At 26.5% G+C, this 14,650-nt stretch overlaps 1 protein-coding gene and 1 pseudogene across 1 annotated transcript in view; both read left to right on the forward strand.

Annotated features, from left to right (window-relative positions):
• The first annotated feature begins 1,582 nt into the window (after positions 1 to 1,582).
• The window catches only part of LOC145045995 (formin-like protein 3), a 32,115-nt gene continuing 19,047 nt past the window's right edge, over positions 1,583 to 14,650 (forward strand). The window contains exons 1-3 of the mRNA XM_078994280.1: positions 1,583 to 2,553; positions 4,363 to 4,434; positions 4,545 to 4,643. Of these exons, the coding sequence (XP_078850406.1) occupies positions 2,446 to 2,553; positions 4,363 to 4,434; positions 4,545 to 4,643 (279 nt within the window). The 5' untranslated portion in view covers positions 1,583 to 2,445. The remainder of the gene's footprint in view (positions 2,554 to 4,362; positions 4,435 to 4,544; positions 4,644 to 14,650) is intronic.
• LOC145013416 (receptor-like protein kinase HERK 1 pseudogene) lies at positions 1,645 to 2,442 on the forward strand (annotated as a pseudogene).

Consider the following 14,650-nt stretch of genomic DNA (forward strand, 5'->3'; position numbering starts at 1 on the left):
TAATGGACCATATAAGCCTATGCTAACCTTAGTTTAATTCTATTTATATATGTTGCTTGTTGTATCTTATGTATAATTTACTGAATATGTATTATTTAAAGTTGTTAAGCGTAGTTTACTTTCATTTATATATGTTGGTTTTTTAATCACTTGTATAAAGTATAAACTACTAACTTATCATCATATGCAGTTTTTAAGTTTAGTTGATAGGTAAACTCTACTAACTTATCATCATATGCAGTTTTTATGTTTAGTTGATAGGTGAACTCCTATGATTTCTTATTGGACTCCTAAAAATGATGCTGCTAAATTGAAAGATACCGGTATGCGAGTGGGTTATTTGATGCTTTATAATTTATGATTTTGGAAACACTTGAGTTGGATTGGTAGGCAAAAAATAAGATTGTTTACTATCGATTATTTCTAATGAGACATATAGAAGTTTGCTATGATGGTGTATTTGATAATCTTAATGGTTATTTAGAACCCAATTCAGATAAACAAATAAATAATAATTGTTGAAATTTGAAATGAATTAAAAGGTTATTGATGTGTTTTGAAACATTCATCAAAGTTAAACAAAGTAAAATAAAAAGACAAATAAAAACATGAAATTTGCTTGAAAAAAATAAGTATTTTCATATCTTTGCGTCTTATTTATCAATTATCATTCCATACATGTGAGATAATAGTGATCATATTTTCATAAAATTAAGAGTAAATTACACGAATAGTCCCTATGGTTTATGATAATTTGCGCGTTTAGTCCCTAACTTATTTTTTCAACTCGGAAGGTTCCTACTGTTTGTTTTTGTTACACGTTTGGTCCCTGTTTTACCTAAAAAGATTATTTTTCTCTTGATTTTTTGATTTATTTAAATAAACACACCTTCAATCTCACCCATCTCACCTTACCTTACCTGCTTCACTATTTTTTCTTATTTAACTAATAGTCTTTTTAGGTAAGATAAGGATCAAACGTGTAACAAAAATAACCAGTAGGAACCAAACGCGTAATAAAAACAAACAGTAGAGATCTTCCGAATTAAAAAAATTAATTAGGGACCAAGCGTGCAAAATACCCCAAACCATAAGGACCATTCATGTAATTTACTCTAAAATTAATTATATTTTAAGATTTATCATTATTTTAAATAGTTAAAAGATAATTACGAAAAAAAATAGAAGGATTTCTCAATTTGCAACTTCACGACAAATGTGATGGATGGATTGCGCAATAGTCGGAACAATTTTCTGATGATTGTATATATTATATACATATTTGGTCATGCTTATGGGATCTACTCTATCAAGTGTCTTAAAGCACAGGCCAGTATTTAACCACAGGCTGTCAAATCACATGAAATTTTTTATATTACGCATTCTGCATTTTGTTAACTTGTCATTTTGAAACCAAACAATTATATATATATATATATATATATATATATATATATATATATATATATATATATATATATATAGAGAGAGAGAGAGAGAGAGAGAGAGAGAGAGAGAGTTGACTATATGTTGTATATATAGCAAGGCAATGATAGACGCAATATAATGTCATTCAAGCACTTTGAGCTTTAATTCTTTGAAAGTTCAAGTCCTCTTTCCTATTTTTCACCGATCATAGAAATCATGTCTGTTAAACACCATATTGAACGCCTTAGAATACACCTGGCAGATTTAAAAAAAGCGACTGATAATTTTTCTAAAGCCCATCGCATCGGGGGAGGTGGTTTTGGGGAAGTCTACAAGGGTGAACTCATCCTTGATGTACGGGGGCAAACCATGGTTGCTATCAAACGTTTAGATCGCAAATATGGACAAGGAGACCATGAGTTCTGGAATGAGATCATTTTGCTTTCTGATTACAAGCATGAAAATATCGTGTCACTCTTAGGGTTTTGTGACGAAAGTAAGGAGAAGATTCTGGTTTACGAGTACGCATCTAATAGAGGTCTCGACTTATATATCAACGACAGTGCTCTAACGTGGCCTCAACGCCTTACGATATCCATTGGCGCAGCTCGTGGACTAGCTTACCTTCACGGTGATGTTGGTAACCTACAGAAAGTATTTCATCGCGATGTTAAAAGTTCTAACATCTTACTCGACAGTAAATGGAATGCGAAGATCTCTGATTTTGGTCTCTCCAAATTTGCTCCGGCTAATAATAACATATCAGTTATTTTCACTACTCCAGTAGGCACACTAGGGTATTGTGATCCGTTGTATGTAGAGTCGAGCTTCCTAACAAAGGAGTCGGACATTTACTCCTTTGGGGTGGTGTTGTTTGAGGTTTTTTGTGGGAGGTTATGTATTGGTAGCATGAATGCGGGTGGAAATTTTATTCGGTTGGTGAAAGATTCTTACAAACAACAAAACCTAAACGATATTATCTCTCATCATTTCCGACATAAAATAAGTCCATAATCAATGAAGGAATTTACGACAATTGCTTATCAGTGTTTGAGGAAAAAACGTGAGGAACGTCCATCAATGAACGAGGTTGTGGAAGCACTTAAAAAGGCACTCGACTATCAAGTAGGTTTATCTTTTCTTTTAACTCTATATTTTCGTTATAATTTCTCAATTTCTTAATCTAAAAAAAAGAAAGATGTGGTTGGAATGAGAAAGAGAGAAATTAAGGGGAAACCATTTTTGGATTTACATGAGGATTCGATCCATTTGTTTACAACTTTTGGGAAATGTACAAATTTAGCAATTTCATCTCTCAATATGATAGCTTGAAGAAACTGGAATAGTAAAGAAAAAAAAAAGTAAAATCAACATAAAAATCTAAAATCTAAATAGAAAGAGCAATTAAAGATTTGCATTTCTTAATCAGTATTTAAATCTCGATGCACAAAGGCATCGGTGGGTGGTGGCTATTTACATGATCGAATTGGGAGAATGAAAAACCCCAATCATCATACAATCCAACCACACTCATAGAGATCAAAACAGATAAAGGAACATGAAGATAAGTTTATAATATGTATGTATTTATATATTGATGATGTCTACAACAAATAAATGAATCCTAAATAAGATCCACAATTAGATTTTTTTCAAAAGACATTTAACATTTTGAAGATGCTATATTTGATATTTCAAAATGGGGTGAACCCTAAATAATATCCAAGACAAATGATGAACCCTAATTAAGATTCACTATTAAATTTTCTCTAAGGTATGGGGATAGTCATAGTCCCCCAATTATTAGTAGAAATTAGGCCGATAAAAAGATTTTTCCAAATGAGTCCCTGAAAGTTTTTGTTGGTCAGTAAGTGGGGGCCTTGTGCCATAGTCAAACGCTCAACAACAACCAAAAAAATAAATAAATAAATAATAATAATAATAATAATAATAATAATAATAATAATAAAAGCATTAGCAATTTGGCTTTACCACTTAAAAATATGTGAATTATCAAAAAAAAAAAAAAAAAAAACAAAAAAAAAAAAAAAAAAAAAAAAAAGCAGTTTAGGTTAGCTTTAGCACTAAAATGAGTTGTTTGGACTCCATTCCAACTATGCAACAACTAAATTTTGAAGGTATAATCTCTATTTTTATATGCTTTTGGAATATATGATTCTTATTTACTAATTAGATTATTATGATGTCCATAGATTATGTATTTTTTTTAATTAATTAAATACTTGTTTTTGTGTATTTTATAAATCATGTGAATTGTTTATATGATTTTTTTTTTTCAGTTGTGTTAATTAGCTTTATGAATAGTTTGAAATTTATAACAGCTTTTGTATAAATAGATTGTGTTTTTAAATCTATAGGTTATGTGAACTTTGAAACTTCAATTTTAAATTAGATATAATATTTTAATGTTTTCTGAGTTCTTTGGATTTTAAATGTCTTCAAATAAGTAAGTTCTATGAATTTTGAATTTCGTTTAGTAGTACGTTATGTGAACTTTGAAACCCTTTTATTCCAATATTCTTATTGTAATTAAGGGAATCTAGTCAATTGGAGCATGTAGTATATGGTTAATTTTTCTTGTTGATTGTAAATCACTCGTGGATTATTGTTATTTTTATTTCTATTGGAATCGAAAATTCATTATTTTGATCCGAACCGAATATTTTAATCATTTTGACCCAACATTGTCATGTAGATTATTGCTAGTGCCCCCTAGAGATTTTTTTTTTTTTTTTGTTTTTTGAATCCGCAATTATCATGCGTTGTAAAGACTTGTTTTGTGTTTACTTCCTTCTAACTTCATATCTATCACTGAAATAATTATAAAAAAACATCTCATTAATTCATTCTTACGAAAAATATATTTTAGATGTTTTAATTATGTCATTTAAATGTTTTTTCTTGAATTTTCAGCTTTCTCCGGACAAAGCATATGACTCTGAAACCATACTTGCGCAAAGAAAGATTTCTCTACCACATATTTTTGTAAGTTCATTTTCGTATTGAACAAAACTTGGTGAGGCCTCAACAAAATTTTTACACTTCATGAAAGAACTTGGTTTAGATATAACATTTATGTTGTGTTTGCTTTTCAGAATGGTGTCCTTGCATTAGATTCTTCTGTTATTAATCTTGATCAAATTAATGATTTTATGAAAGTATTACCCACAAGTGAAGAAAGGGATATGCTAAAGGTACTATTGTCTATTGTCTGCCTTATTCTTGTTTCTATTTCTCCATCATATCTATACACAACAAAACATAGACTTATTTTGTATGATGTTGAAAGCGAAGTACCCACATTTTTTAAAATGAAACTAGTACAGAATGGGTATAATGTATCTCTGATTTTGATCTTATGGAATGAACATTAGTTAACCTCTAAAAGACTTATTATTTTTTTCATATTAAACAATATATTATAAAACCTATCATCAAAACTTCTTAAAATTAGCAATTTTGTCCTCATATATATTTAATTTTTACAAAATCTTGCGTTGAGTTTAACACATGTTATATTTTTCATATGAATATTATGTTACATTAACGAAATTGTTTTATGTGAATATATTTATTTTTATTTCTTATACTAAATAAAATCGGTTAGCTATTTAAAAAATATTTATGAAATGTGTTAATGCAAATGAAATTAGGATTTAAAATGAATTGTTATTAAACAGAAGTAGAAAAATATACAAAACATAAAAACATAAGAATATCTCCTATGATAATTCTATACCAATAAGTCTTTGATAGCTTTTTAATTACTTTTTACCACCGTATATTTTTGAATTGATCATTCAAACTACTCAGTAACTCTAGCATAAAGATTTTATTCTAAGTTTTGTATATTTTTCCATCTAAATTTAATACCTTTTCATTTTACACATTAGATGTATATAGAGGTATAAAAGCTATATTATTTTTCGATACCTTTTCATTTTACAAATTATATGAATATAAGGTATAAAATATATATTATTTTTCAATATTTAATATATTTATATAAAAAGACCAGAAAAAAAAGGTTAAAATTTTGTAGGAATTTGTATCATTAAATAATATTTATCAAAATTAAACTGATGACAAAAAAATCATATATTTGAAAATATTATGACACAAATATTTTATCAATTTTCAGTTGTTAATTACTAGCATCAACTAATATTAATTTTCGAAAGTAAACTATAGATAAAAAAATAATAAGTTATATGAGAAGACTTTAAATAAGCTGTGACGAATAAAAAAACAAATTTACTAATTTTCAATATATATATATATATATATATATATATATATATATATATATATATATATATATATATATATATATATATATATATATATATATATATATATATTTATATATATATATATTGAAAAAGTTAACTGTTTAATAGGGATAGTGACAATAAGTTGTAATTAACAAAGATATATCAACAACAATAAATGTTTCACAAGTGAGTCATTCAAGATATCCTAAGCAATAACTATTTCACAAATTAGTGATGTCCTTATAAGTTGTTCGATTAAATTAAATTAAATTAAATTAAATTATATATATATATATATATATATATATATATATATATATATATATATATATATATATATATATATATATAGGAAAAGTGAATATACCCTTAAGGGTATATAAACTTAAGTATCCAAACACATCATAATACGTCGTTTTGTTTGATATATTCATTATAATGTTCTTAAACTTCAACCCCCAATGTTATTTACTTTCAAAATTTTCAAATTTTCACTATTATCTTTCTCTTTTATCACATCTTTTTGTCGAACACCTATTAAGTTTTATATATTGTCGTTGAAAAAGAAAATTATTTAAGAGAAAGATAAATGTGTAATTTATAAAAATCATTGAAGTAAATTAAGTTAGAAGTTAAATTACATGAATATTGTACAATTAAAATGTATTATATGATATAAAACGATGTAATATGATGAGTTTCGGTACCTAAGCTTATATACCCTTAAGAGTATATTCACTTTTCCCTATATATATATATATATATATATATATATATATATATATATATATATATATATATATATATATATATATATATATATATATATCAAGGTTCTAAAAAGTTCGTCATGGCTCCGCCATGGCGCGCCACAACTCCAAAGCTTGCATCTGCCGCCAAACTTTGTCAAAACACCGCCTTAACTCATATATGTGTATAAAAATGAATAATAGTTGAAAATACAAATAAAAATATTAATTATATAGAAAATTGTCGCTTTAAGTCACGCCTTACAAACGTCATGACTCTCCAAGACTCGAAAAAGCTTGAGATTTGACATTAACGTCAACTCACGGCTTACATTATTTAGAACCTTGATATATATATATATATATATATATATATATATATATATATATATATATATATATATATATATATATGTATGTATGTATGTATGTATGTATGTATGTATGTATGTATGTATGTACGTATAAGGTTAATTTCATGTGAAAATGTCTAACTTTGTAAGACCGTGATATTATTTTTTTTCTAGTGAAATATTTTAATATTCTAGTGCTAATAAAATTTAAATATGTTTAATATTCTAATATTTTAAAGCAATAATTTTAACATATTATATATTGAAATATTGTAAAACATTAACATATTTTATTTTTACAAACAATAAAATATTATAATATTTCAATAAAAAAAACTGATTTTATGATCTCACAAAATTATGTACTTCTATATATCTATATATATATATATATATATATATATATATATATATATATATATATATATATATATATATATATATATATATATATATATATATATATACTTAGACATTTTTGAAAAAAACAATAATATTAAACCTATATAATGTACGTATATATGAACTTTTGTTAAAAATATTTAAAAATAAATATGTATCTATAAATATGCATATATGCATACATGTACAACGTAATAAATAAATAAATAAATAAATAAATAAATATATATATATATATATATATATATATATATATATATATATATAGTTATTGATCATTTTCAAGCCCATATTTTCCTACGAACAACTTTTAAAATGCGAACTTTTTTGTGTGATATTTTTTTTTTCAAAAAAAGTGACATAAAGAACCAAATTTGTCATATAGAAGTATATTCGCAAAAAAAACTCTCAAAAAATGTACATAGATGACAGGTGTATATGTGCATTGTTGATGAACTTCTTTGTAACACCCATAAAATTCAAGCCAATTTTAACTTTTCAAAAACATCACAATTCATTAAATTATTACAAAAAGGTTTTCAATGCATCTGTTATCAGAGTATTCCCAGATAAGATCACGCTGTTGATATAGTGAGGATAACTCACCTTGCAACTGCTGACTGAAAAGATAAGATCACGCTGCTCCAACCTCCGTCACGAACTCCACCCCTGATAAAGCCTAAAGACTGAACCCAATAAGTACCACAAATTACCAAAATTCCCTTAGAAGTCAACTGGTCAACTCTTGGTCAAAGTCAAAGTCCTTAGTCAAGGTCAACTTCCTGACTGACCCTACTCGCCGAGTCAACCCGCTAACTCGCCGAGTCCCACAACACTGAAAAGTCCCATCTCAACTCACTGAGTCATCCCTTGACTCACCGATTCTTAGCTTAACCAAGAAAGGCTAAGACCTCAAGACTAGACTCGCCGAGTCCAAGAACAGACTCGTCGAGTCCAAGGCTCTCTTCAACCAACTCGCCGAGTTCCTGCCCATCTTCATGCAACTCGCCGAGTACCCCTAGATCTTAATCCATTCAGATGCTTTCCAGGCCATGCAAATAATCCAAAACATAGATCTACCCTTATACAACCCATCCATCATGTAAAGTGGCAAACTTTACGTGAATTCAAAGAGATCTAAGCATATGACACTCTAGGGTTAGGGTTTGGGACAAGATGGCTTCACCAATCACTCAAGAACAGGGACTTTAATGCACTCTAGACCTTCTCCATTCTAGATCTGAGGTAGCAACCCCAGATCTAACCTCCAAACTCAAAATATCATAAGCTATTCTTTCCGAATACTCCAAAATGATGAATCTAGATGAATACCAGCCCAAGCAATGAAATAATACCTCAAAAGGAAGCTCCAGCAGAAGACAAATCCGAATCCTAGCAAAGCCCCTTGCTCCAAGCCTCCTAACTCTCCAAGATCTCTTCCAAAATATCTTCTCCAAGGTTCAAATGCTCTCAAATTACTCACGAAAGTGCATTAGGGTCTTCTGGACTTCAAGATAGGGTAAAGAGGCCAGGAAGAGGGTTTTATGTTCATTATATAGGGCTCAACCCCCGAGATTAGGGTTTTCTTCATACAGCACCAACTCGCCGAGTTCACCCATGAGACTCGCCGAGTTGGTCACTTAACTCGCGACCAGCATCACGACCCTACTCGCCGAGTGCACCCATGGACTCGCCGAGTTGCCCTTTCACATTTACACTTTGAACCCTGAACTTGCACTCCTAAACTTGGGATGTTACATTCTTTAATTTCCAACATTTGAGCACATATGCATCTGTTGTATATACATATTTTTTCGAGATTTGTTTTTGTGAATATGATATAATAGAAGCGATTTGGTGTTTTATGCCACGTTTTTTGGAAAAAAAAATATCACACAGAAAAGAATTCATATTTTATATAGTGGTTCTAAGAAAATATAGGTACCATGTTCTTAATCGAAACAAAAAAAAAATCAAATATATTATTGTTCATGATTTATCTTTTTCTTTAAATAAGATCCTACAGATATATAAAAAAAATCTTTTTTTTTTCAAATAAAACCCACTACATTTTCTTTGTTTTTTGAAAAGTTAAAGTCTATTTTTTTATCGAAAAAAATTAATAAATGTATTAAAAATTCATATTTTTTCGTTCTCTTTAAATAAAGATTCATATTGATGTAAAAAAAAAAAAATCAAATTTTTAGCTCATTCACATCGTGAATCTACTGAAAACTGGATTTTATTCCGCTCAGATTCACAATGTGAATAATAGTGAGTCAGATTCACATTGTGAATTATGAAAAGTAAATATATATACAGTTCAGATTCATAATGTAAATAAATTCATTTGTTGATTTTACCAATCTAATTTATGAGTAATCAAAACGTTAAAATATTACAAAGTTACATGGAAATATGTTTCGATTCATATGTAAATTTGCGCTAAACTAATTTGTGTATATTCAAATAGTTTAAATAATAAGTCAGAATCACATTGTCAATGTTAAATCTGAAATGTTTACAATTCAGATTCACAATTTCAATCTAAACATATCAATATATTTTTTTTGATAGATATTGATGTCTACTAATAAATGACAAAAAAATTTGAGATTTTTTGGATAAAAAATAAACCTCAATATTGAAAAATAATAACAAAACGAAGTGGGGTTTTAGTGGAAAAAAAGTTTTGCTTTTTATCAAGGTTGTAAAAACCAATCGACGCTAGCTAGTCGGTGGATTAGGATCAAGTGATTAATCGGTTAGACGGAGATTAATCGGGGACCATTAATTACTAATTTGTTGAATTTTAAAAAATTAAATATGACTAATATCAAATAAAAGTTCGTAAATATCACTAATATGATAACAAAATAGGTTAATATGATTAATACAATACTAATCATATCTCAAATAGTTTTCATTGAGATAAAACTTCTTCAAAATGATAAAATTTCATCGTTTTATAATGTTTCACTCATTATGTATACAAGGATTAATCGCTAGGCGCACTTTAATTGGACGAGTAGCGCCTAGGGATTAATCGGAGATTAATCGGGACCTAGTCGGAATTTTTACAATAGTGCTATTTATATATCAATATAGATCTTTATACAAAGAGTCCAAAAATCGTGAAAATAGTATACTCAGTTTTTTTTGATAAAATAACTGCCTAAAAAATTTAAACGATAAGGTAGGTTTTTTGGTATAATATGTTATATGTGTGTCCAATGTACAAATATGCAACCATTCTGTTGGTCATTGATTATTGTGATTTTTGACGCTGACGATTGGTTCATTGATTTATTGTTAATAATAGATCTCTATTGAATCTCAATGTGTGTGTGTATGTGTGTGTGTGTCTATATATATATATATATATATATATATATATATATATATATATATATATATATATATATATATATATAACACTACGTTTTAGTATTGTAACTAATTATTGTGTGGATATTGTATTCTATAAGAATTACTAACATAATAAGTTATTTAGCAATATATATACGTTCAACCTTACAAAAATATCATCATTTTATGCATTCTTACTAATTATTATTTATTTTTGTTCTGACACATCATTTTTATTCTAACAGAATACGACCCAACAAACATTCTGACAGAAATGAGAATAATAATAATAATTGTATAATAACTTTATACACGATTTAATTAGTGACAATGTGTATTAATGACAATAGTTATGTAAGATTAAACGTATTCGCATTGCTAAAAAACTTATTATATTAGTAATTCTCATGACATACGATATCCGCAGAATAATTAGTTAAAATAAAATAATCTAAGCTTTTATATATATATATATATATATATATATATATATATATATATATATATAGGGTTAAAATCTTTTGAGAACTCAAATTTATAAAAACAAGCAAAATGACATAAAATCATAAAAATAAAATATGTAGAGATATCTAATATATTTTTGACATTGGAAAAGTAAAAATACAAACACGCACACACACACACACATATATATATATATATATATATATATATATATATATATATATATATATATATATATATATATAAACTCGATGATAGAAAAAAGAAAAAATAATCAATAAAAAATATAACAATAAGTATTAGTATTTTCAGTTAATTTTTATGTATATATGTGTTCTTTTTGTTTTCAAAGTAATAAAGATTATATATACTTAAGCATTTTTTTTGTATGATTTTATTTTAGTTCTTAGGTTTTCATTAATACTTAGGTTCTCTAAATATCCTTAATATATATATATATATATATATATATATATATATATATATATATATATATATATATATATATATATATATATAACTCGATGGAAGAAAAAAGAAAAAAAAAATCAATAAAAAAGATACAAATAAGTTTTTGTTTTTTCAGTTAATTTTTATGTATATATGTGATCTTTTTGTTTTCAAAGTAATAAAGATTATATATATTTATGTATTTTTTTGTATGATTTTATATTAGTTCTTAGGTTTTCATTAATACTTGGGTTCTCTAAATATCGTTACTATATATATATATATATATATATATATATGTGTGTGTGTGTGTGTGTGTGTGTGTTGAACCATCACTACAACAAAATGAAGCTAATACAGTAAAAGGTTGCATTAAACCTTAAAAAAGTTGCATTATGCTTTATCAGGGGTTGGATTAGCTAAAGTTGCATTACACCTAAAGCAACATATTTGCTAGATAATGTAACCATTTTTCCAAAACTTTTATGTATTCTACAAATACAATCTTTTTATGTTTTAATTTTTTTTTATATGCGGATACAACTTTTTTTACGATCAAATCAATCTTCTGTACAGTTAAATGCAACTTTATCTTCAATCTAATGCAACCTTTTCTACGTATTTATTTGAAAATATGTAACCTTCTTCAAGATAAGTGCAACCTTTATTTTGGTTTTAGTAACAAAAAGTGCAAAAACAAAATTAGACACATATGGAACCATGTAAAGCTTTTAGTTACAAAACTGCAATATTTCCTCCAATTGAAAGGAACCATAACTTTGAATTATATAATGCGAACCTAACAATTTGTAAGGTTAAAGAGACACTTTAATTAGCTAACGCACACTACATGTTGTATTACATTTATAACATCCTTATTTCACACACTATTGTCGGTGTTTACGATACAATCACACCATACCAATAATAACATTGATATAATAGATACTCTTATGTTTTATTTTTACATATATGTTTAAACTCAAAATAAAACCATAAATCGTAGTACACAGAAAGAGATCAATTACATTCATAACAAGTATCAAAAACCTCATTCACTTGGACTTTCTTTCATTTTAGATTTTTGATTTGATTGCCTTTTCATAACAATGTCATCGCTTCATATACCGCAAAATAAAGTGCTTATGGTGATGATTACTAAAGTGAAATGAGAAGCTACATAGTAATGAAATCAAAAGGTTATAAATGTACCAAGTGATAAGTCAAATTGCATAAAAAAAATCCAAATATTAAAAGAAGAAAAATCCAAATAATTATTAATAATGTGATACCTTGTGTCAAACATAGATACTAAGTCATGTTTGAAACTCTCAACAACTATGAGACAGTTGTTCCATAATCTTCTACATTGTAGCTTTAATTTTTTCTTGTTTATCGTCAATATTGTTTAACATAGCTTCTAACTAGCCTTTTTATCTATCTTGATCCTCATTAAGCTCTATTCACATACTAAACAACTGGTTTCACATAGCTTTAAACTCGGTCTTGTAGTAATCTAATTCAAATATTTGATTTTGCATGAGTTAGATACTAGTTGCAATAAAAGTGATAATAAAAACATTATATATAGGATTAATATGTAAGAAATAGCAACCTAGTCTTAATGACATGTTTATTAAAGCACATTAAATTCATTAGGTAAGACGCAGTTCCAGCTCTTGACACTTGTGGCAATTTTTGAAAAGGTTAGGTTGTTCCAGCTCTTGACACTTGTGGCAATTTTTGAAAATGTTAGGTTCATGAGAGGAGAGCATAAGTATGATTATGGTGGGAACTTACCGATCATTGAGATTATTTGATTGTGAAATTACTTATAGGTGATGTGAAAGAGATTAACCAAGGAGTAAGAGTAATGAGTGATCGACATCGTAGTTGAGAGGAAGTGAGATCCATGCGGTTAGATCGATAAGCCCTAGATCAGATTCAGAGATAAAAGTGCAATAGGGAAAAGATAAATTTGTTTATCTTAGGTGGGAAAAAGATTAAATAGAAATTTACGAGGGAAATTAAAAAGAAATCTAATTTTAATAGGAAAGAAATCAAATTCAATTAAACTTGAGGAGAATCAAATCATAATAATTATAAGGAAATCAAAATTTTTTTTAAAAAATATTATTTATAATCATAATTTGTTTTGAGATGTATTTTATAACATATATTTGGTATTATAATTATTTATAGTTTAAAAAGAGAATTAGTTTGTATTTTGTAGTTTCTAATATTGTATAATCATTAAGTATTGTTATATATGTATATCTTTGTGTATAAATCTTCCTATTCCAATAACTGAACAAGTTTAATCTTCTATTAACAAGTGACATTATATTAGAACTATTCATTAAAATTATATGTCCTTTAATATCTTATCATGGCACTTGTTAATTTATTAATTATCCATTTAAAAGTTTTAAAATTTAAATTTCCCACCATAATTACATTAAATTTTAAATCTCAATTTTTTTTTATTTTAATTATATTAAATTAATAACATTCGATTAAAAATAAAATAAAATAATACAGATTATAATATGATATAACTTCATATATTATTTAAATCAACGATTATAAATTTATATATAACTAAAAATATATCTCTTAAGCAATAATTTATTTAAAATAATTGATTAATAATTTTTATTTTTTTTATATAAAATTTTAATTAATTTTATAACCGTGATTCTCACAGATTATAAACTAGTATTAATTATATGTATCTGTGACTTTTTATATTTGTTTACAACGGTATCATTTTTATGAATTAGGACTTGTAGCAAGTTAAATGATTTTGGTTAGATAGGTCAATATAAACAAATTTAATTCTTTTTTATTGGTTTTTAATGCTAGTTTCTTTTATTAAAATTGATCAGGTGTTCAGATTAAAGTATTTTAAATGTTAAGCTTGTAAAAAATAATTAAAAAGGTTAATAACAAAAAATAAACATGTATTCATCTGTTAAGAAAAAAATATTGCATTTAAACATACAAAATTATCTTCTAAAATAAAAGGTTGCTTTTAACTTTCAGTAAGTGCAACCTTTCAAAAAAAATTACAATTTCTATAAAGATTTGCTTTTCATAAAAAAAAAGGTTACAATGGACGTTTTAATGCAACCTTTAT

The sequence above is a fragment of the Lactuca saligna genome, chromosome 1, assembly GCF_052625555.1.
Source record: "Lactuca saligna cultivar CGN05327 chromosome 1, ASM5262555v1, whole genome shotgun sequence".
In the NCBI taxonomy this organism is placed as follows: domain Eukaryota; kingdom Viridiplantae; phylum Streptophyta; class Magnoliopsida; order Asterales; family Asteraceae; genus Lactuca; species Lactuca saligna.